Source organism: Tenrec ecaudatus, chromosome 9 (genome assembly GCF_050624435.1).
Source record: "Tenrec ecaudatus isolate mTenEca1 chromosome 9, mTenEca1.hap1, whole genome shotgun sequence".
Lineage (NCBI taxonomy): Eukaryota > Metazoa > Chordata > Mammalia > Afrosoricida > Tenrecidae > Tenrec > Tenrec ecaudatus.
The window spans coordinates 94,387,564-94,412,575 of NC_134538.1; the positions used below are offsets into that span (position 1 = coordinate 94,387,564).

Below are 25,012 nucleotides of genomic sequence, written 5' to 3' on the forward strand. Positions count from 1 at the left end.
CTCAGTCATCATTCATCATTCCTAAGATGTAGTTTTAAAGGTCAAGGCTCTATTAAGGAAAACATGCACGGCCCATCTCTCAAGTGTTCTTTCTGCCTCTCCTCCCGAGTGTCTGATTATCCAGAGGAGTTGTGGGTTATCAAAGCTCACATGGAAATGTGTCTAAGGAATGCCTGATGTTGAGTGAAGATCTCATAGATAAATTGTCTGCATTGTTTGAAGTCAGAGCTAAAGATATAATATAGTTATTCTATGCCATCCGCTTGTTGTAAATGAAATGAAGGAGTTAACTCACTTGATTTGATACACTTGAAGGAAAGATTCACTTTAATTAAAACTGCAAACAACGTGGATGCCTGTGGCTTTCTGGTCCAGACCCAGAGAGGACAGTACAGTAAGCAAAATGAAATGTACCTAGCAGCCTCAGCAGCAGGCTGGAGCCCTGTTCACTGAAAGTAATTTAATTAGTGTTGATCATGACTCCAGATGATGGTGATTTGATAAGGAATAATTTAGTACTTAACAGCCTTTTACATGCACCAACTCCATGTGGGAAGGTAAAGCAAATTGCACAAAATGAATGTGCTGCTTTCACTTGTGCCTGTGCCAGTGAGCTGGAAAACTGCCTGTTAGCAGACGCTCGGGCTCTCAGCTCCGGGATGAAATACCCAGTACGTTCTCAGCTCAGCCCTCTGGTGGGAGCCTCTACCCTCTCCTTTCAAACAAACAAGCAAGAAAAGGGTGTGTGTGTGTGTGTCCAAGAAAAGGGTGTGTGTGTGTGTGTGTCCAGGTAGGAGTAAAACTAAAGAAAATGAACCAGAGAGGGGTGTGTGTGTGTGTGTGTCCAGGTAGGAGTAAAACTAAACTAAAGAAAATGAAATTGGATGTGATTCTTGTTCAGAATGTTGAAGATCTTCAAGTGGACTTCCTCTTTTGCCCCAAACAGAAAGCAATTAGAATTTTGTAATCTATGTATATTTATACCTAAATACACACAATGTGTAATTCCAGCCAACTCAACTATATCTGTTATTTATTTATTTGACTTAAGCTTAAAAAAGAAACCACAGTTCGAAGAGATCCTAATCATTAAGAAGCACCCACACTTGAAATGTGTTTGGGAGAGAGGCAGTCTCAAACATTGGAATTAAACAACTTTGAAGCGTCCTTGAGGAAAAGGAAGAATATTGTTAGATTTTTAAAATGGCTTTTAAAGTGTTGGATCTGTTTAAATACAGGACCACTGGTTTCCCAGTGGACTTGATCTACCCAGTATGAGAATCACCTAGAAATTCTTAGGAGATACAGCGACCTGATAAAGATTCCAGAGTTTGGGGTGATAGGGTCTGGATGTTGGTGATTTTTCAAAAACTCGCTGGATTAAATTTACTAAGCAGCCAGGCTTGGGAATGCCGGGTTCAGGAATTGACTTGCCTCTCGTAGCGCTGTAGGAATTCCCGTGTTTTCTCTCGCAGCGTTGTTTTAGGACGCTCCCGAGACCCGTTTGATAGCAGTGGAGCTCTAGCGTATTTCACTGAGATGAATTGTTCCTTTCTTTCTCGGTCTGTTCTAGTGGTGGTCTTGAGAGGGACTGCTGTGGGCCTACGACAGTGCCCCGGACTTGATGTACATTTTTCCCTTACCCATCTGGAATAATTTCTGATATAGTTTTAAGGAGCCCTGGTGGCGTACTGGTTACACACTGGGTTGAGATCTGCGAGGTCTGCAGTTTTGAAACCACCAGCTACTCCCGAATAAGAGCCAGGGCTGTCGTCTGCTGTAAGAGGTAACCCACAGGGGCAGTTCTGCCTTGTCCAATAGGAGCTCTGTCAGTAGGCAGCAATTCAATGGCTGTGAGTTCTGTGTTGGGTTGAGTTTTTGGGGGAGAGGGTGGGCTTGGGGGAGTGGTATGCTTCTCAGCTTTATGTCTGTAATATTAATCTATAATTTTGGAGTACTTTTTTATTCCTGCGTAGTATTCCATTACGTAAATATGATACAATGTATTTGTTCTTTTGGTGATGAACATTTGACGTTTTCAATTTGGGGAGAATTTTGCATAAAGCTACTATTATTACATATTTCTTTTAGTGAGCATGTGCATTCATTTCTCTTGAATGTATACTTACTCGTCATACATTGTAACTGCTAAGCCGCAGGGTAGGTTCCTATGGAACATGTTTACTCACTCACTGCCTTTGAGTCTAATCCGACTTAGTGACCGCCGCGAGGGTTCCGGGGCATACATGTTGGCGAGAGTAAAAAGCCTTTCGAAGTGCTGCCCACGCCTGGCCTAACGCATAGCCACGACACCACCAGGGCCCCTAGGCACTCTAACGGTGCTCTAAAGTGGTCATGCCAATTGATGTTCTTTGTAGCATATGTGAAACTTCTGGTGGCTTCATAGCGTTCCCCATGAATGGACGGTAATGGCTCCTATGATTTAACTTTCATCTTCCTTATGAGTAAACATGTAATACGGTGTTTACTCATGCTTTTTCATGTGCTGGAGAGGACGTGGCAGGCTTCTTCTGTAAAATGTTACAACCTGGAAACACCATGGGGAAATTGTATCTTCTTTTATGGTGACTATGAGTCACCATCGATCTGACAGCGGTGGGTTTTGGGTGGGGTTCCTGTGCACCTGTATGTTTGGGTCTTTTTGCTTTGCCATTTGCGTGTCCACTTTTATGAGGTGCCTAGTAAGTCTTTTTGGTAATTTTTAAAATACCCCTTCTGTCATGTAATTATGTAGGACTTATTATATGGAATACGAGATTTTTGTTCAGGTATTTCTATTGCAAATATGTTCTCCCCTGTGGCTTCCATTTTTCCGTTGTAATGATGTCTCTTAATATCGAGAAATTCCTGATTTCAATGATGATTAAAGTTTTTATTGGGTAATGATTTGGTGTCACGCACTTTTCACTATTTTATTTTTCTACCTCAAGGTCAAAAAAATTTAATATGTAGTATATAAATGATGGAATTTCAGTAGACTCTTGTACCCTAAAGTTTTCATAAACATGACAAAATTTGAGTTATATTAAATACTGATTAGTTTCTAGTTTTATCAGTATTATTTATATAAATTAGATCCAATTTCTCAGAAATAATGTGACTTGTTATTTCTTCAAATGACAAATTGAGTTCCTTATATGATGTTAATAGTTCTTATTAAGGAGCTGTGAAACACCATGTTTAATTCAAAGAGCTAAAACATAAAACATAGCTATGTACATTTTGCAATAAATATATGTATATTTAAAGAAGTAACACATAGTAAAAGCGAATTAAATAAAAATATATAGTTGATATATTAAAATGATTAATATTTTAATTCCATTAAATAGAGAACATGCACAGTCACAAATATGGAGGGGGACAGGTTTTCTTATAGAATATTACTTTATCACATTTTAAAATTATATTTAAAAAATCTACCGCTTGCATAAATTTAAGAGAAAGAATATGCCACATCACTACTATACCACACTACACTCAATTCCCTTGAGTCCATGCCAACTCATAGTGACTCTGTAGACAGGGTAGAACTTCCCCAGTGAGTTTCTGAAACTGTAATTCTTTATAAGAGTAGAAAGTCTACTGATATGATAAACCCTTGTATTAATTAAGATTTTTCTATTCTTGCTAAAGTTTTAAAAGAAAATTTCAGACATTATTATTTTATCTGTACATACTTTATGAAACTCTCAACCATTTTCTGGTACAACCACCGTGCTATTACCACAATCAACAAAACTAACAATTCTTTAAATTATTTCTTAAAATATGCAGTTCCTATTCAAATGTTTTTTTTTCTTCTCACAATTATCATTCCCTAGGTGGTACCTTCAACTCTGTTTTCTAGAATGTTTCAACTGACTGATGAATATCAGTGAAACCATGTATCAATTTTTTGCATATACGAATACTGTGTTTCTTTTTTCATGTATTCCTTTAGGGAACACAAACATAAGATTTTGTGTTTTCATTCCAAGATTTATAGGTGTTAGAATTAATATTCTCAACGTGTGACTGTCCCATGTTTATTCTTTGATTAGTCACACTTGTAATGAAAACAAACTCTATTCTTAGACCTATATTCCCCAGTGATTTTTCCTTTGACCAATTTCCTATTTCTACTAATACTTGAATTATTCTGGTTGCATCCCCGATACATAGGAATGTGCTGAGGTTTCACCCACCCAATGTCACTGTGTACTCCCACTCAGAGTGACCTGGATAGGCTTTCTCAGGCTTCATAAGTCTATGGGGGTCAAACCAGACTGACTGTACCTTTGGAGCAGCTAGTGGGTTTGAATTACTTACATGACAGAACCACCAGTGCCTCTTGTGTTTTCCTATTGAAGAGTAAAATATACAATATGTTATTTTATTTATTAATTTTAAAGCTATGATTTACCAGAAGCTTTACATATTCTAGTCCTCACTGTTTCTAATATCACATTTATATTATATTAAGCTTGGGATAAATATAACTACAATCATAAGATCATATGTGAAAGAGAATGAGAATAATATTTCTAGTACATTTCAGGTTATAAACAATTTAACATATTTCTTATATTTCATCTTCCTATTCCGGTGATAGGTATAGATTTGCCTTTAGAAATGAACATTGTATTCAAAAGCATTGAGATTTTAACCAGAGTATCATTACTTACTACTGGTTTTATACCTTCTCCACCCGCATTTGTCATTCCAATAAACAATCCCTAGTGGTGCATTTGAGATATTATTCTTTCAATAAAGCCGAAAACTAGGCTTTAGGTAATTTGTAGATAATCAATTTTGTTGTTTCTGCTTTAGTCATTGGAAATATTTTTGAGCGTACTCTCTGACCACCAAAGGACTAAGATTGTTAAGATCATCAGCTAGCCATATTCACAAATGATTGGTTTTACTCCAAGTTATGAAATTCAAGTATGCATTCTGTCATAGAACAAAAGCAGAAGAGGAGTGGATAAACCTTCCAGTTTACTTTCTTCCATCAGAATTCAACAAATGTAATCTTTCTTATATGTACAAGCTAGTATTAAATATTCTAGTGACATTTTAAACAAGAGAACTAGAACAGATTGGTTGACTTACTTTCAAACTGCATATGACTTATGTGGCTATTTTTGTTTTGTTTTTAGTGGCTTTTCATGGCCTGCCACTGAAAATCAAGAAAGAACCCCACAGTCCATGTTCAGAGCTTGGCTCTGCCTGCAGTCAAGAACAGCCCTTTAAGTTCAGCTATGGAGAAAAGTGCCTGTACACTGTCAGGTAAAGCAGCCTGGTATACCCTTACAGGATGATGGTCCTTATTGAAACAAAAATCCAAGATGACATAAAATCTCAAGTTGTAATTTATGAATTGCAACTTCAGCAGATAACTGGCTAATTACATAATGCATTTAGCAGAATGCTAAAGAACCGTTTATCATTCGATCACCCACTTTTAGAATCATTTTGAAGCAATGTTTTTTTGTGTACAAATCATTAGTCGTTTATCTACTGAAGAAATGCATCTTGGGTTTGAAAAGGGGGTCTTCTTTGGCATTAGCAGCTTTTATAAGTTCTCAGAATGGAAGCATTATGCACTTTAGATAGAGAGTCTGTAGAAAAACGAAACCTTTGGCAGGTCTGCGCAGTACATTAGTTATCTGACAGGCTTTGCAGATGATCTATATGATGCATTCATGGACAATTGCAATAAAACTAGAATTTTAGAAGGCTTAGCAGAAGCCATTATCTATTAAAAAGCCAGTTGTTCCCTCTGATGATAATAAAGGGTGGAGCAGTAAAAGTACATTGTTCATTTGTTAGAAAATTTGATAATGTGTATGTTCATTAAAGAACCCTTCACAGTAAATTGCATTCTGTTACTCTTCATATTGGCCTCTAATTGGCACTGAGTATTGGATATTATCATTCTCCATCACAACAGAAACTTCATTCCTGAAAGGAACCAGTTTGGAAACTTACAAGACTGATTACAAATATTTGCCCTGCTTTCTAAATCATAATAGATTTGAGTTCATTGTACATCATTATTTGAAGGGATTTTTTTCTTCCTCATCACTCTGCTACATACATTTTATATCCAAGATCGAAAAGATTCAAGAAATATGTGTTTGCAGTCCATAGCAGCTGACCAATGTGTAGGACGTTTTATTACTATTAATTCTTGTAAATTCGTTTTTTATTTCTACTCTTTCAAGAGGCTCACCAGAGCCTGAAATTATGTGCCATCTCAGTTGAAATTGCAAAGTTTTCATAAAAAAAGCACCTTTTCTGAAAGCTAACTATTAATGCATGCTGAGATAATATTGCTCAATCTCAGCTATCTTATAGTTTAGTTTCATTTTTATATTTTCTCCTTAGAATACTATGGACACATAGCATCATTATTTAACATATTGTAGAATTTTAAATCAATAAGCCCATTAGATAGAGAATTGTCTTTCCATTTCAGCATTGATCCTAAATGTGACTGAAGTCACTGTCTCATATCTTCACCTCCACACACTAGGCGCAGTAGAGGGCATGCGTGAAGGTCTTGAGTCTTTTCTTAGGGCCAGTAATGGCCAGAATGGTCTATGATGTGTGCAATTAACTTCCAATACAATTAACCCGAGGCAAACCATGTAATGTAATCCAACATTTCGTTGAAAAAAATAATATACTTGGGTATGAAAGTTCTTCTGTTTTCATTGAGACTGAAGTATAAAAGCCAAATTCACTGCCATGGAGTTAATTCTGATGCAGTCAGGATGAGCTGAAACATTTTCTGTTTAAGAGTAGAGGTTTCAGGGAGAACCGAACATGCTGACTTGCAGCACACAATCCATTATTTCTCTGAAATGTGTTTGTACTTTTAATTATAATTCTATTATATAATTGGAATAAAATAAATCTTTCTGCAATGCTTTTAAAATGAACTTTCTGAAAACCAAGGGTCTAACATGGTCAATATCAACCAAGAATTTGTGACAAATGATTGGTTTTCCTCTAAGTTATGAAAGATAATTAGAAGTCCTTAAAAAAAAAGTTCTCTTTGAAGAAAAAGAAATGGTTATTGGTGTAGACAGTTTGTTGTAAAGTATAATGCTTTTTCTTAGACATCTTTTTGTTTGGAAAATTTAAATTTATGTTCAGTAAAACCCTCTGTATATTTATGAAAATTAATTTGATCATCCTCAAAAGCTATTCCTCAGAATAAATTTGTACATTTAACTGCTGAACAATATACTGACTTTCCATGTAGTTGAAAATGTACACATAGCTTTTGATTCCCCCAAACGTAATTACTAGTAGCCTACTCTAGGCTGGAAGGAAGCCCTAACAAAACATATGCCATTGATTAACACACATTCTGTATGTCATATGATTTCATACTGCACCCACATAAGTGCTGTCTTTTCAATGTAAGATAAAAATCTATTTCATAAAAAAAAGTTCCAAAATTGTGACCCATTGGGCACTTTTGTAGGGTTTCCAATACTTTGTAAATCTTAATGGGAGCTAATGGCCTCATATTTTTTTACACAAAAAAAAATAGTTAAAAACTTTAACATCTTAAAGTTCTACCACAAATAAGTGAAGCCTGGTAAGAGCTACATTTTAAGAAACAGATATAGGTTCTTGTTCTAAAATCTTAGACCATATAAAACAAGAGCCATAATCTTAGTAATGCTTGAAAATTTAGGAAAGCCTGTTAAATGTGCTCAAGGAATTAGATCAAGTTTTCATAGACAATGATTTTCCTAATGCTAAGTTGTTAACTATGTGTCAAAAATAGATCCAGTATTTTTACCAGTTTGCATATGACTTATGATATTTTTTATTTAGTATGTGATGATTTTGAAGTTCACATGTCCTAGATTTAAGAAGAAAAATAGATGTTCAAATTTCCTTGTACATTAAGCCACACAAATTCTTTCTCCCCTTGAATCGGAAGCACTTTTTCATAGCTCCACAGAAATAAATGTTCTCTCTTTTGTTGCTGTTGTTCTTTGGGTAGTGCCTATGATCAGAAGCCACATGTGGGGATGAGGCCCTCCAATCCCCCAACACCATCCAGCACCCCAGTGTCCCCACTGCATCATGCATCTCCAAACTCAACTCACACTCCTAAACCTGACCGGGCCTTCCCAGCTCACCTCCCTCCATCGCAGTCCATACAGGAGAGCAGCTACCCCATGGACCACAGGTAAACTGCAGATGCCTTTTTTTAAAATTGCTTTGAGTACTCTTGGAAGAAATTCTATTACCACTTCTGAGAACATCATAGTAGACTTAGGGTGATTTTACTGTTTATTATTTTGAGAGCTTGTTATAGCTGTAGTTATAAATAACTTGTGGAGAAGGTCATTTACAAACATTCCTTTTGTAAACACATAAATTGGTTGTGAAAATGGAAAATTAATCTATATACTGACATTTGAACATTTCCTGTTCACTTTGCTTGAATTAAATTGCTTCACTTAAACTTTAAATCAGCTCACCCCATTTTTATGAGCATATGTGTGTACTTGTTCTATAAAGCTAGGAGACCAATTTTAGTAGGTGGCTTATGGAATTAGGTTCTTTAGTTTAGATTAAACTAGATTTAGCTGTATATAGTCAAGCAGAATAGAACTTATTCTATTAGAAATACTTACCATTTTTTTCAAGCAATGAATATTAACTGATCATCGATGCATGATTTGAATATGTTGAATTAAAGTGTTATGAACCTTAATGTCAAGAACTAAAGTATAAAGTTAGGAAAGGTGCTGGGATTGGAAATTCTTAATTCTTAGAGACAAAAATTCATTTAAAATGAAATATGAAAGGCCCAATAGAGGCCCTTAGACACTGCCTTAATATTAGTATATAATTTGACCATGTGTAGCATCTTCCCACCCCATTTCACCTAGTGCCTATATATAAACAATAATGTGTTAGTAAAGATTTCAGCAACAGTCTCTCTGATTCGTAGTATTTTCCAAGTATGTGCCGTGTCCATTATAAGCCACCAAAGTAACATCAATGTAACTGAATGTGGAGTTGGAACGAAATTTACAGTAGCATATTACTATAGAAGTATAATCCATGTAAATGACCTCAAGAGCATAGTTCGTGAAATGTAGCTAAATAATTAGAAAAGGATACATTTTGAATTTTTATTTTTATAATGGTATTTATCTGATTGTAAATTTAGATACTGTTGTTCTTAATACTGACAGTGTTAACAATTGACTCATATAATTCCTGAAAATGTAGCACTCTGCTCTCAGACACCAGTACAAATGAGCTCCAACACCATTCTAAAAATAACCCAGTCAAAGGGATCCTTTAGATCAGCACAGGAAAAGCAGAAGATATGTCCCTGTTACCTTTTGTAAAATTAGGGAGAACTCACATCTACTTTTTAATGTGGCAATTTAATTGATCTATTTACTTATTTTTTGGGGGGTGGTATGAAGGGATAAAATAAAAGCATTCTTTCTGTTATGAACTAAGCCATTTCTTCTCTACTCTATTTTGTACATCATGAACTCATCTTTTATTTTAATTTCTAAATGCTTGCTATTCCCTGTCCCTTCTTAGCCCATAAACTTGAGACCTTGTCAGAATGTGATGGTAGGTGCATCTGTGGAAACAATTTTGTAAACACAGATGAAAGAATTCTTATTACAGGGTGGGTCATTAAACACAAGCACCTTGTGAGGACCTGGAAAAATGGAATGAAAAGACATTTAAAAGGAGTATGAACCACAATAACATTTTTTTTCTCACTTCTGGTGACTTCCAAGACTTCTTGATCACCAAGCCTCTCACACTTCCAGCGAGTGTCGGGATTGTAGAGAGCATAGTTTTGCTCTCTGTACAGAATGGTTACTTCCTTCTGCTTCAAGGTGGCTGCCGAACCAGTAGTGTGCCTGTTATTAAATGACCTAACTTGAGGTGCATCAGCCAAATTCATTTTAATTTCTCTACTTGAAGTTGAGTAGATGAGACCGATAACAGCCGGCCCGGAACTACAAGAGGGAAGCGCACGGTCTTTTCCCATTGCCCCCCACGGAATTGGGAGGAGAGGACCAGCTGGCCAATCCCAGGAAAATCTCTGAAGCCTTATGTTTCTGAGGAGGATTTCTTAGAGGGACCCGGCCAACAAATGACAGTTCCTCAGTTATAAATATGGCAGATTCGCTCGGGGAACAGATCCTTCCCCAGATAGCCCTCTCCAGCTCAGGCACCCCACCTCACTCTGGGAATGCTTTGTGGCCCCTTGCCCGCACCCTGCTTCCTTCCTTGGGTCTCTCTGCTCCTTTCCAAGGCCATTGGCACTTTTTCCTGAACCTGCAGTGTAGGAACCCTCTCTCTCTCTCTCTCTCTCTCTCTCTCTCTCTCTCTCTGCTGTTGGTCAGCCCTTCTTCAGAGCTGTACCAAAAACATGCAGCTCCCTATGACACATGGGTGTTTGGTATATAAATGGTTCCCAGCAAGTACCAACTAGAATCAGGTCGAGTCAGAAAAAACAAATGGCTTGATTCCCTACAAAGTTTTCAGTACAAGTGTTATTAACTTCCTTTTAAGGCTTCACAAGTGAGCCGGTTTCTTATTTTAACTTCAAGTTACAATTTTCTGATTCACTCCTTGACAGTTCTTAATGATAATTTCTGTTTCTTTTTTTGGCTAATGAAATAAGCAAGAGAAGGGAAATGAATGCAGTGCCAGTCAGCCTAACTGTTGTTGCAATGCCCGGGTTTCTAAGTTTGCTTGCTGCAGGTGGAGGTGGGACTGCAGGGCTTGGCATGGCAGCCATGAGACGAGAGTTAAATCGCAGGAGGACGCATTCTTAGAAATCCTGCAACAGCTTGCCATTCCTGAGCTTTTTCCTTGCTTTCATTTAACATTACCAAAAATAAATGCTACCTTTGCCATCTCAAGTCTAAGCAATGATTTTAGTGGGTAGGAGGTAGTGCTCCAACGGCCTGGTTCTGCCCATAGGAATGCTGGGTAGGTTATCTTTAAGCACACTTCAGGCATTTTCAGAGACCTTTGAAATCTTTAATTAATCTACATCTCTGTGATGGGCCAATGATATTGTGGATGACAAACATAGAACAGGACCATCACATGATTAACCGTATGTTCCACAGTATAAGGAAGAACGAAGCATGGAGATTCCCTCCTGGGCTTCCACCGATGTCTCAGAAGGGCCGAGCATCCCCCAAAATACTGCCAAGTGTGCGTGTGTGCCTGCCATCTCCCTCTTCGGAGGTCTGCCACATCTATTATGTTTAGTTTTAGTAAACTTATATTTTGATGCTATTGGAAGCCAATGGTTCTATTGCTGACTGAAAGTAAAGGAGGGGCCTTTTTAAAGCCACCTTCTAGTTCAGCTATTATAACACTTAGTTTTATTTCTCACCGCAAGGTAAGGGCACTTAGGGCATTTTTAAGGAATGCAGAGTCCTGCAAGAGTCAAGGGTTCCTTTCTGGCTTCCTCAATAATTGATGGTCAATGGGAGGAAAACCAGTCAGTAGGTTGTTGATTGTTTTTTGCTTACTTTGGTAAGATAATTAAAAGATAGAACTGCAGGACAGATCCTTTCTATGATCCCTGTTTCTTAGTATATGTAACTTTTTGAGAACTCTTTTAATATATACAATTCCAATTTATTTAGAATTGGGCATTTTAGTGGTTAGGGTATGTGTTTCCTCGAATTAATGCAGCTTCTCTCTATTTGAGTACACTTTAACTTATGATAAGTTACTGAGGAGGTATTGCCAGAAGGGAAAGAAACCCCAGTTATGTTAAGATGAAAAAGCCTTCGGAAGGGTGAAAAAATACTGTGTTTATCAAAGTTTATGTTTTGGGTCCTATTTGTTAGTAAAACATGCTCATTCATTAATCAATTTTAATGTTTATCTGAAATATGCTTTCTTTATTCCCCAGATTTCGCCGCCAGCTTTCTGAACCCTGTAATTCCTTCCCTCCTTTGCCGACAATGCCAAGGGAAGGGCGTCCTGTGTACCAACGCCAGATGTCTGAACCAAACATTCCCTTCCCACCGCAAGGGTTTAAGCAGGAGTACCATGACCCAGTGTATGAACACACCACGATGGTTGGCAGTGCGGCCAGCCAAAGCTTCCCCCCGCCGCTGATGATTAAACAGGAACCCAGAGACTTTGCGTATGATTCAGGTATGCTCATGCTTTGTTGGAATTACATTTCGGGCATCTTTTCTCCTTCCCAATTTCTTTGGTTAGCGTTGTCTTCAGACTGGGTGGTTTCTCACCATCTTTCATGGGATCTTATAATTTTTCCTTTGGTTTGAATGTTTCACTACATGGGAAGTAGTAGACTATCAAATCACTTTGGCATGAGCTGATAACATGTAAGAGAACATGTTATTTACATGTTTTACATGTTTTAAATAACATGTAAAAATAAGGACACCCCAAAGAAAACCTGCAGTGTACAAAATTATGCTCATTATCAGTCCAAGAGAGTAATATTTAAAGTCGATTCTTGATTTTGTGGTTATTTCTAGTTTGCGACTGCACTTGCTATGTAATAACAACTTTTACATAAAACGATACTCATCTGCAGGAGGTAAATGATTGCATATGACTTTAGTTTTGTTTTATTTTCTTTTTTGGTGGCAAGGATCTGAAAGACCCAGAAGTAAGGATTACTTTGTGGAGTAGAACAGGAATGCCGAGCATCCATCTGCGCTTTGTGTGTGGAGCTCAACTCTAACCTCCCTGAGCCAGAAAGGGTTACCTTGGTTGTTGTTGTTGCTGTTTTGTTGCCATTAGTACATCATTTTACTGGGGGCTCTCACAGCTCTTCTAATAATCCATACATCAATTGTACCAAGCACATTTGTACATATGTTGCCATGATCATTTTCAAAACACGCTTTCTGCTTGAGCTCTCAAATAGGAGTACCAACTCCTATGTTTTCCCTCTCTCCTCTGCCCTCCCATCCTTGTGGGCCCCTGATAAACTGTGAATTATTACTATGTTCATATCTTACACCAACCACTGCCTCCCTTCACCCCTGTTTCTGTTGTTCCTCACCCCGGGGGCAAGGGTGGGGTGATGGAGGTTTTCTGCAGATCATAGGAGTTGGTTCCCCACTTCTCCTCTTTCTCCACTCACCTTCCCTCTACCCTCATGGTATTGGTACTCCCATGACTGTTTCTGAAAGGCTTATTTTGTCCTGGGTTCTGTGTGGATTTATAAGTTAGAACGGGGGTTATGATAGTGGGGTGGAGGTGGGAGAAGCATTAAAGAACTAGAGGCATGTTGTGTATTCCGTCGAAGCTATGCTGCACCCTGGCTAACTCGTCCCTTCCTTGTGACCTTTCTGTGAGGGAATGTCCAATTGTCTACAGAGGGCTTTGGGCCTCCACTCTGACCCCATCATCTGCATAGATGTGTTTTGTTGTTTGAGGTCTTCTGATGCCTGATGCCTGATTCCATTGACACCTCGTGATCACACAGGCTGCTGTGCTTCTTCCATGTGGGCTTTGTTGCTTCCCTGCTAGACAGCTGCTTGTTTAACTTCAAGTCTTTAAGAACACAGACCCCATATCTTTTAACAGCTAGGCACCATCCGCTTTCTTCACCATATTTTTTATGCACCCATTTTCTCTTCAGCAATCATGTCAGGAAGGTGAGCATCACAGAATGCCAGGTTATTAGAACAAAATGTTTTTGTGTTGAGGGAATACTTGCATAGAGCTCAATGCCTGTCTGTTACCGTAATACCTAAGTTTTAAATATATGTACATAGGCCTATACCCTATCATTATATATAAATAAATGTACACTTCTTTAAATGGTTTTTACCTCTGAGTTCTTTCCTCTATTTTTTTTAAACTTTCTTCCTGTTCCTCTATCACATTCAACCTTCATTTGGCTTTCAGTAACTTCTCTTGGCTACACTGCACTTGATCACACCCCACCAGGAATTCTACCCCCTTGCCAGTGATCTCTTATTTTTCCCTTGTCCCTGGTTGTTGGTAACCCCTCCCTTTTTCCCACTTCCTCCTCTCCCATGTCTCCCCTCAGAGTAAATGGGCCCATTATTTTCTCCATGGGTTTGGTTATTTTGTCTATCTTATATGGACAGACATGAGAAAAAGAAAAGAAAAGAAAAAAGCCTAAAAATTATTCCAGGTCTGTCTGCTGACCCTTATGAATGTTTTCCGTTTGGATCTGGTGATGTGCCAAGCCCCGCCTCCCTGGTCAGAAGTCTGTTTTCATTATTCCTCTGGGACTTCATTGCTTTGTTCCCCTTCCTGCTCTGTCGTGCTCCCTTTGTGTTTCACTCTGGTTGTTTGGGGTAGTGGGGGTGGGGAGGGGCTCAGCTGTGTTTCCAGTGCTGTCCCCTGTAGTCTTGTGGGTCAGTGAGGGAACACCGTGTATTGTGGTGGGGCCAGTCGCTAGGTCAGCGCTTCTCAACCTGTGGGTCGTGACCCCTTTGGGGGTTGAACGACCCTTTCACAGGGGTTTCCCGATTCATAACAGTAGTACAATGACAGTTATGATATCGCAACAAAAATAATGTTATGGTTGGGGGGTTGCCACAACATGAGGAACTGTATGAAAGGGTTTCAGCTGAGGAAGGTTGAGAACCACTGCCCTAGGTCACCTACTCTCTGCACTGGCTCCTCCAAGCAGTAGGAATGTTGTCTGGTGGGCCAGCATGAGGTTCTCTCTCTCTCTCTCTCTTCCTCTCCCTCTCTCCCTCTCTCCCTCTTAGTTTGCTCCTGTGTGGTCTGGACAGACCAGCCCCTCTCCCTGGGCTGTATCTTCAGCACTATCCTCCATAGGACAATCTTCTGGGGAGGGTTCTGTGCAGCTGGGACTGGGGCCTGCCCGCAGACATTTCTGTTAGTTCACTGCTTCATGCCGGCATTTCGCCCTCCAGGCTTGGCGCCCCAGGTTGAAGCCTACTCCCTTTCTCACTGTCCTCTAGGGACATGAACAATACCCTCCCTATGTGTGGGTTAGTCCACGCTATCCAAGTGGCACTGAGTTTTTGGAAGGTGTTAATTTTATGTTACTTTACCCACCCCCAAGTTACATTGCAAATTGTTCAAGTTTTACATAACCTTTGAATTTTAATTTCAACAGTTCCAATAATACATGGTTCTCTTTGCTTAAATGACTCAAGAATAAAGTTGTTTTTTGAAAGCAATTTAAAAGCAATGTAATATCAATGTAACCAGGGCCGATGAAAAATTAATCTGTGGGTATCAAATGTATTTTATTGCCCACAAAACTCTGCAATTAAGTGGACACATCTGTATATGTCATCTACTGTAGTCAACAAGTATGATTTCTAGATATTTTATTTTGTTGTCATCTGTTCTCTCATCCTTGCCGAGAGCACATTAAATAAGCTCTCAGGAAATCTAACACACAGATCACTAAACCATTGATTTCTTCGTTCACCAATTGAGATTGAATAGCACAAAGCAGTTATTTTCTATTAGGTTTAAACATAATGCAGAAAAATAGTTTGCAAGTCACTTTCTGTTTACTAACCATCTGTGATCAAAGGGCTGTCCTTTCTGATGGCTTCTATGACTCTTTATTGCTTAATTCACTACACTATCAATGTTGTGAAAATAAAAGAAGCCTCATAAGTGAAAAGGCAGCATGATTGTGCTCTAATAGAACTTGACATTAATTATGACATGGGAAATGGGAGGACTATTAGTTATAATTATAATTACAGGAATGTAATTTCAACTGCAGAATATTTAAGATAAATGCAAAAGATTATGTTAGTACATTAGAAATTGTTTTTTAGGAGTGAAACAAACACTGATTGGAAGACATGGGGAGCAAAAATTAAGATTTGGAGCTAATAAGGTACAGCAGTACAGTGTAATGAGTAGTACATTGTGATGCTAAGTTCTACAGTGTTTGATGTGATGTAAGCATTGTCCTTTGCCAACTCTTGTTGTGTGGCGCAGTAGTACTGCCGACAGCAGAACATGAGGGTTGGGGGGACTTTTGCTTCTTCCGTACTATGTTTCTTGACCCTGTGGCCAAGAGACCATATAAAAGGGATGACATATTTGAGCAATTGGTTTGGAGGGCCTTATGCAATGTCTCTTATGTACCTAATCAGATAAAACGAATATTATTTTTAAAAGCCAACCCTGGTAGATTTGAAGAAAAAAAGGCCAGATTAATGGTCGCATTAAAAATGGTCCATAATGACTTTTATAATGCCATCCATTGCAAGCCCGAAGGAGTTACGCATTCGTGCCCAGAGCTGCCTTAATGCTGTTGTAGCGGGATTCAGGATTACCCCCACACTGTCTTCTTTAGTGGTAGAAAGGCAGGGCGTTCACTCCCCCAAAGAATTCCAGCCTCAAACACAGAGGAGGCAGTTCTGCCCTGTCCTAGATTGCCTCCACGAGTCGACGCCACTTGAGGGCAGGAGACACCGGCTTCTCCTCCCCCAGCAGGCCCTTGAACCTTTCTACCCTGTGTTGTATTAAAAACGTTTCACCTGGGTGTTGGTGGGAAGTGAGATGCATTGATAGGGTACTTTCAGTTGTTAGGGCCTAGTTGATATTTCCTCTCATTAGTTTATCAGACCATCCAGCTAACCGAGGAGTAGGATAATAGAAGAAACCGGCATGAGGAAAGGGAAAGGGGGCCTTTCTGCGACAGGAGGACACTGGGCACATTGTACCTTGGTAGTAAGGAGAAGGTGAGCCAGAGTAGAAGGGACATGTTGTTGGCATGTGTTTGCCATGGAAGGGGTACCTTTAAATATATACTTTTTAGAGTGATCACAGGTGAAAGATGAGGTTGCCTGTTCCCATAAAGAGTGAGAGTGTCAGAATATCTGAAGCCGATCTGCGTCCTAGAAGGTCGCTTAAGCTAGAAGTGATTTGACAGCAATGGATTTGGTTTTTTCAACATGGAGCCTTGTAACAGCTATCTGGTGGCAACTGTCGTTAGTACTGTTTTGAGTTGAGAGATTAAAGCACGTAGATAGAACATCAACTTAACAAGTCAAGTTCAAATTCTGTCGCCATTTTCCATTTTACTGATGGTTCCTGAGTTTCAATTCAGGTTAAGTAATTTACCGTTAGTTATGCAGACACGTTATGAAGCAGCCAAAAATAGAACCAAGAATTTCCAATTTAATTTTGTGCACAGCTTCTACATACTTTTAAATATATATTGTTCATGACAGAGACACATTTAAATCTATAATTTCTTATATGTCTGATTGATGCTTTGTATTCCAATTTTTAAGGTAATTTTTGTGTGTGTGTGGTTTAAAAGGCTTGGCACAAGATCCAAGAAATTAAGAGCATCATGTCACCAGTGTCGTAGGTGTGCGTTGCTAACCGGGGGAAGAAGCGCTTGATATTACATCATGCCCAGAACTTATGCTCATTGTTACACATTCCCTGCTGTGAAGTAGAGGCATGTAGGACCTCCGATTACATATATACATATGCAGCTTAGTGGGATTTACTCCTTATTCTTTTGTAACATCACTGATAGCTTGATGGCTGCTAATTTAACCAGGGGCTTTTAAATGTTAGCTAATGAAATAAATTTTTTTCTCACAAAAATGAGGACTACAATATATAAAAACAAATAAATGCAAGCAAAGCTATTTTCTATCCTCTCTTTTAAATGTGTCCTTTCTACGCTCTTCTAACTGCTGCTACGTTTTCCAGAGAGCCCTCTGTCATTTCAGGGCTCTGATGAAGGCAGTCACTACAAACATCTAAGCCTCCTGAAGATGAGGAGCGAGATTACATGTAGCAAGAGAAATGAAGATGTTAAAAAACTTACTGTGAATACCTATGTGAAAACTAGGAACATATTTAGCATTCATGTTTCAAGCACACAGGGGCTTCCATCAAGGGAATTTTTAATTGGGTTTTTGCTATGACAAGATAAGCTTTGTATGTATCTGAGATGAATTGTGTTGGTGGATAGATAGCAGAGCCAAACACAAGCAAACAAAAACAGTCACTGCCATCACATTGATGCTGGCTCGAGAGTAGTGGTGAAGTAATTCCTGATGCTGTCTGTGGTGAGCATTGCTGACTTCCCCGATCTGTTTATAGTCTGGTGTCCAAATGAATGGTGTAGGGAGGAGTGTGCTGTGTAGGAGAGGGAAAATAACAAGATTACCGTATGTACTCCAATATAAGCTGACCCGAATATAAGCTGAGGCACCTACTTTTACCACAAAAACTGCATAAAATGTGCTGAAAAACTCAGCTTATACATGGGAATATAGTATACAGTATTTTCTATCCCCAACGTGAGTTATATAAGTGAATAGTACTTTTTATGTCTAGGGGTGCTATGTCAATGCCTCATTCATCTGACTAATCTTGCACCATATTTCTTTTTTTAAGACTCAACAAATTCAGAAGTCTTAAATGACTCTAACGTTATTTATCTTTAAGTAGATTACTATTGTGACCATTACTTCTATTACAATAGCAATATCACAGAAATTTTGCCTTCTGGATTTTAATCGCTCTCTTATTAGCACAGAAAATAAAAACAGACTATAGAGAAAGTGAACTCACATTTTTTCTTGTCTCCAGTGCTTTTTTTAATAATTGAGGTATGAATGGATAACTACATAACCATGTGAAATTACTGCCATCAACTCACAAGTTAAAACTGTCCCTGTGAGTCTCCAAGACTAGAACTCTTTGCAGGTACAGAAAGCCTTGCCTTTCTCCAGGGGAATGGCTGTAATTTGGAACTGCTGGCCTTGACCTTATCAGCCTCAGGCATAACCACTAAACCACCTGGGCTCCACTTAACATTTTAAGCCTTATCTCACAAATTGCTTTTCTTGTACAAATGGAGGAAGGCTTACAATTTAAAATACTACAGAACCTAGAGCTCAACACTTAAAAAGAAAGAGATGTCATTATCAATATTGTGTCCTTTTCTCAGATATCTAATTAATTTATGTTATTGTCCTTAAGCAATATAAGATGTATGCTGGATGAGTCATGGCCATGAGAACTCATAGGAAGGTTTGGTGATCTACTCATAAAATGTCAACTAGGAAAGCTCTGTGTAGAAGAGTTAAATATTGAGAACAACTAGCAGTCAAAATTTACTTATAGAACTTTTAAGAAATAGATTATGTTATCATTTAAAAAATAAAATATTGTAATTGAAAATATTACCTGAAATTTCATCATTCATGTATTTGCATCCTTAAACTACCTGCTTTCTGAAATACTAAATAGTTTTTTTAAAAAAGTTTTTAATAATAAAAGAGAGAAGTTGAGAATTAATAAATCAATATAAGTTTACTATTTAAGTGGCTTTGCTATGTTCCATATTTTCCTCTGCATCATAGGTTCTAATCTTACTTGGCCTACCACTCTCTTCTCAGAAAAAAAAATCACTCAGCTTCTCCTGACAATTTTTACTTTTGTACTTAGCCCATATCCAGGATAAAGTAGGTATCTGCTTGTGCAACTACCTTGGTTCATTCCACTGTGTCTCAGTGGGGTGGTGTCACTCACTTTGGGAAAATCTTAAATGATAGTGTAATGAATTGTATTATATCCTCCAAAAGGTGTAACTTAATTCCTATACTTGTAGTTATTGACCAATTTGGGTGGGGGGGTGATGGGTTTTCTTTGCTTTGTTAGTGTAGAGCATAAGTCCCCAAACATATTTGGCCTTCTCAGGAATATATATATATATATATATATATATATATATATATATATATATATATTCTCAGGAATATATACTATTTATACTACACCCATAATCTATGGGATAAAGTATAGGTATCTGCTTTGCAGCCCTCTTGGATCTGGCTGGCACTTCCCAGGCGGTGGTATCACCCACTTTGGGAAGAACTAGTATAGGATGTGGTTTAAGTCGATCACTTTTGAGGTAGAAAGAGGAGACCAAGCAAACAAGCAAGCAAGCAAACACAAACATGCTCTCCAAAGAATCTGGGGAAAGAAATTGAAAAGAGACACAGAGTGGACATAGAGAGCCATCCCTGAGAGCAATCATCCTGGCTTTGGACTGCTAGCTAAACATGAGCAAATAAATTAGTTTATTGAAGCCACCTACTTGTGCCTTTCTGGTAAAGTAGCACTACCTAACAAAAACACATAGGTTGTAGGATTTCCTATCATCCCTCCACCTGTCTGTGTCAAGTATTTATACCTTGAACCCTACAATATGGAGGTAACTTTATTTATTCTCCCCAGTTCTGTCTTCTGGGTATTAGGAACGAGAAGTTAAGTGTTAAATGGTTATGATGCCACAGAAGGGAATTGTTGTAAGTTTAAAACAAAGGACTGAGCAATCGTGATGATTGTCCTCATCTCCTCATGCAGACAAGGTACACTCCGTTCAGTCGCTGTTAAAAGCACGCAGGGATTGTTGATGCTATGGTTTACCCCATATGACTTCTGGTCGCTGGAAGAGAAGAGGGTTTTCTTCCCTCTGGAGTCAAATAGCAAGCGATGGCTGGCTGATGAAACCCATTGTATATTTACCACTGCCCCGGACAAGCCAGTACAGGACTAACATTACACAAATCATTCCCCAGAATTGCTTATAAATAATTTGTATTTGTCCCTAAAATTCTAGATCTTTTTAAGCATTGCCAGCTTTAGTTACTCTAGTGCCGTAGTGATTACGATTCCGTGAGCCATGGCTCTTTGTGCTGCCCTTTAACACTCCCAAAGGGCGAGCCATGGCACCATTCCGTTGCTCAGCATTGCTTTCTCATAACCGTACTTGCTTCTGAAACAGGGAAGCTCTCTTTCTTTCCCCCAACCCAACCCCAAACGATTGTTTAAAGAGAGCCAAATGGGAAATCATGTGGGAATTTTGATGACTTAGCTATGAATCCTTCATAAAATGTTAACATCCTCTTTGTTTCTCTCCAATATCCAAAGAACATTTTCTTTTACTTATCCCATGATTTGTGGACTAAAAGGTCACTTGATAGCTCATTTTTAGGTATTGCAATTATGAAAACGGGCAGGGTGTCTGCCTAATTGGTTTTATTGTAATAGAGTCCATGGAATGGCTTCCCAATCTGGCTGTCCTTTCTCCTGAGTAGCGTATCTCACATGGGTTTTCCTCATTCGTTTCTGTGTTAAACAGCACATCTCCCAAACCATTGCGCTGGCCAACCATATCCGTTTTTCTAAGAAATACTTAAATATGTTCTCAATCCACAGTTACAGTAAGTGGCATTGGCTACTGATTTGATTTGAGAATTGAGACTACAGTCTGGGTTTACTCTTTATGCATTAACACAGGTCAAATGGACAGGGTCTACATTTTAAGTCAGTAATGGAAGCCTGAAGGCTGTCTTAAACCAATCATATCAGTTTTACCCATGACTGATTGATCCCTAGGGGCAGAGCCCTGTAAGCATTTCTCTTGCATGAATGGACTCTGTAGAGTCTGGAGTTTCATTCATAAAATGGAGACTGAAAGGATACACACACACACACACACACAGGAACGTCCATTTATTCAGAGCTGAAGGGTGTAGTGTTCCATCAGCTGCTGCTCTTGCCAGTTGACTAGAAGCAATGATAAATGCTCATTGGTCCTGCCTGCGTGTAACCTGATGCTATTTATGGCCTTGCAGGGTCCCTAATGTATAGTGAATAAGAAGACAACATTCTCCAACCAGAAACATAAACAGGAACTGGTGGGTCTGAATTCCATTCAAATATGTCATTTCAACCACACAGTGTTTGTTCAGCTCGGATTTTGCCGTCAGGAAAGGGGGGAGGGAGGAACAATCTGCTCGCGAGCTGTGCAAGTTTGAAAAGCAGGAATTAGAAGGGGGGTGGGGTGATATTATAGTATGTGGTTTTCAGTTTCCCTGGAAAGAAAATAACCAGAACAGCTTATTTTAAGTGGGTGGAATTTTTAGTGGAACTATGGTGTAAAATTAAATGAGACCATTTAAAAGATGTATGCTGTGTGTCCACGTGTGCATGCGTTTCACACTTGGGCAAAAAAAAGATGGAAATAAATCACGCTTTTTTAAAAGTGTATATGTATATCATTATCAATTTTACATTTGGAATATTGCGCCATAATTTTGAGGGTTAAGGATTTTCAGTGTTTAAGGACTATATTTCTGTGGTTAAATGATTATATAGTTAACAGTTTATTCAGCAAACTTATGGAGTATATTTATATGACAAATAATACACTAGTCACAGAAATGGAAAATACCATCTTCTCGCTAATTGCAAAGGCCATTGATTATAGATTTGGTATATCTGGGCTGTGGTAAAAGAAATATCTATTAAGGTTTTACATTATTTAAATTGATGGTTTACTGAAAATCTGAAAGACAAAGTTTCCATCTAAGTGTGAAAGAAGTAATAACTAAATTCATCACTTGCTTCTTAAGATTCTGGCCAATTTTCAACTGCTCTGCCTTCTTCAAAAGAGTCTTTGTTCAGTAACTACGATGTTACATTCACATAATGCTTCTGAGACTGACAACAAAGGAGGTCTGATGCAGATGGACTCCCCTGACATCCCACTTTTAATTCCTAACTGACTTCAGACATTTTAATGCTGAGGCTTATGTTTGGAATTCATCACTTTTACATTTGATCTCTCCTAGAGTGACCGCATGTTGTGCTCTGTGCTGTCACTTCAGTCCCGGTTCACAGCCACTCCTGTCTAAGTACCCCGGAACGAAACACTGCCCGCGCCTGCACCATCCTCACAATTGTCCTTGTGTTTGATCGTGTTGTCGCAGCCTCTCTGCCGGTCGATTTCAATGAGGGCCTTCTTCCGTTTTTGCTGCCTCTCCAATTTACGAAGCATGATGTCCTTGTCCAGGGACCGATCTCTTGAAAACATGTCCAAAGTCCATGAGATGAAGGCTTGCCATCCTTGCCTCTCCAGAGATTCTGGATGAACTGCTTGCAAACAAATGTGCTTATTCTTTTGGTAGTCTGTGGTACTTTCAATACTGTTCCCTAGCTCCATAATTCAAACGATTTGATTGTCCTTCAGTTTTCTTTAATCATAGTATGCATGTGGAAAAACACCATGGCTTGGGTCAGGCACACCTTAGTCCTCAAAGTAACATCCTTGCTTTCCAGCACTTTAAAGAGGTCTTGTGCAGCAGGCAGACTCCCAGCCAAGGGGTGGGAGGGGTCATATGGATATAAAACATCCCTTCCCATTAGCTTCTTTTCCAGGAAGGCTTATAAAATAGAGTGTTCTCAATCTCCTACACCTGGTCTGTTCATGTGACAAGTGTAAAAGTAAATATAAGAAAACAAACGATTTTTTCAAAGACACAGTTAAAGGATGCTACATTTGCCTGCATGTCTGCATGTAAACACATCTTCATAAGTTCACATTATTTATGCATTCTAGAAAAACTTTGGATTTTACATAAAAACCTTTGAGATTCCTAGGAAATTAGAACACCGAAAACAATAAGATGGTCAAGTTCAAGTGAGAACAACTTCATAAAGTTTTTTATATGCCCATCTTCCTTGAATAAAACTGGTGGCATCAGTTCTTAATCTATATAATTCATATTTTTAAAAGATAGTAGATGTATTTTTGGGAAAAATGGCTGGAGACTCCTCGTGAGACACGGAAGCACCTCATTGAGGGTTTTCCTGGTGATGTCAGACTCATGCTTCCTGCCCTCAATGAGCCGCAGGCAAGGTGGGGTGGACTTGGCTTTCTCACATCGCCACCAACAGATTGGTTCAAGTGCACAAGGCAGTCCATCTCTGCACTGCACACTCAGGAAAGTGCCAACACATGAACGTGCAACATGAAACCGATTCTTGGTTTCCTGAGATTCCTCATTACTCTTTAAAGCCTGAATGCTTAATTAAGTTACCGCACTGATTATATCATTGCTTATAGGAATGTAACCAGAGCATACAAGGAAAGAAAAAAATTCTCTTGTTCAGAGTTTACGGTATGGAATACCTCCAGGGTTGCACATTAGCTACTTGCGAGCACAGCAGTCTGAGCAACCTTTGTGGCCATGCCTCAGACAGCGGGGACAGTGATTTTCCCTTCCCTTTGGCCCCTGTAGGGCTTATTATACACTTTAGGCAAACCAGACCCCGCAGGGCAGTTTTCGGTTTTCAGTGTGTGCCATTGGGCAGCACATATGCAAATGAGGGCAGGGTCTGCCAGTATTTATTTAAATGTGCAGATTTAGCTCTTCGCTTGGGTCAAAACTTCAGTCACACTTTCCAAAGCCCGTATCATGCTGCCTAACACAGCTTTAAAACATAAGGCAAGGTACAGAAATGAACTTTACTATTCCATTTTTTTTTCATTTGGTATCTTGCCTACATGTCTTAATTTGAAAATGGTAGAAAGGTTGGCAAAGGTGAAGGCTAGTCTGAATTGATAGGGTGTAGTGGTTCCGTAGCATTCTTTGTTCGGCTTTCCCTGCAATGACCAGTATATTGACATGACAACTGTGCTCTGCTGCTTTGAGTTTTGCAGCATATTAGATCAGTGTTCATCACCAGGAGCTCCTCTGTGACAAATTATAGGCTATTTTGTTTCTGCAGCCTGATCTGGTGCAATACTAATGTCATGTTATAGAGTTCTCTGATCCACAAGTTTCAAACTAAGTAAAAATGTTTTGTCCTAAATAAAATTTACACAATTCAATATGAAGATTGAACTAAAAATTTTTTCAGCTAAATATGTCTGCAATACCATAGAAATCATTTCAATAGTGAAAAAGAGATAGTCCCAAATATTGAAAAACTTTAAGGGTGACTCTGTCTTAAATCTTACTATAATTAATGAGTTTGTTATAACTTTTAAGCCTATATAATTCAAGTGGAACTGATTAATTCTTAGATTTAAGAAAAACAATAAATATAACAATGAAACAAACCAGCCCTGCCATACATAGGTGATTTTAAAATAGCAAAAAATAACTTACTTCATGAC

The 25,012-nt window shown here is 38.7% G+C and overlaps 1 protein-coding gene across 3 annotated transcripts in view; it reads left to right on the forward strand.

Annotated features, from left to right (window-relative positions):
* Positions 1–25,012, forward strand: part of ETV1 (ETS variant transcription factor 1) — a 97,094-nt gene that overhangs the window by 51,808 nt on the left and 20,274 nt on the right. For all 3 annotated transcript variants that reach the window (XM_075557594.1, XM_075557593.1, XM_075557595.1), the window contains 3 exons: positions 5,163–5,292; positions 8,033–8,221; positions 11,960–12,207. In XM_075557594.1, coding sequence (XP_075413709.1) covers positions 5,163–5,292; positions 8,033–8,221; positions 11,960–12,207 — 567 coding nt within the window. The remainder of the gene's footprint in view (positions 1–5,162; positions 5,293–8,032; positions 8,222–11,959; positions 12,208–25,012) is intronic.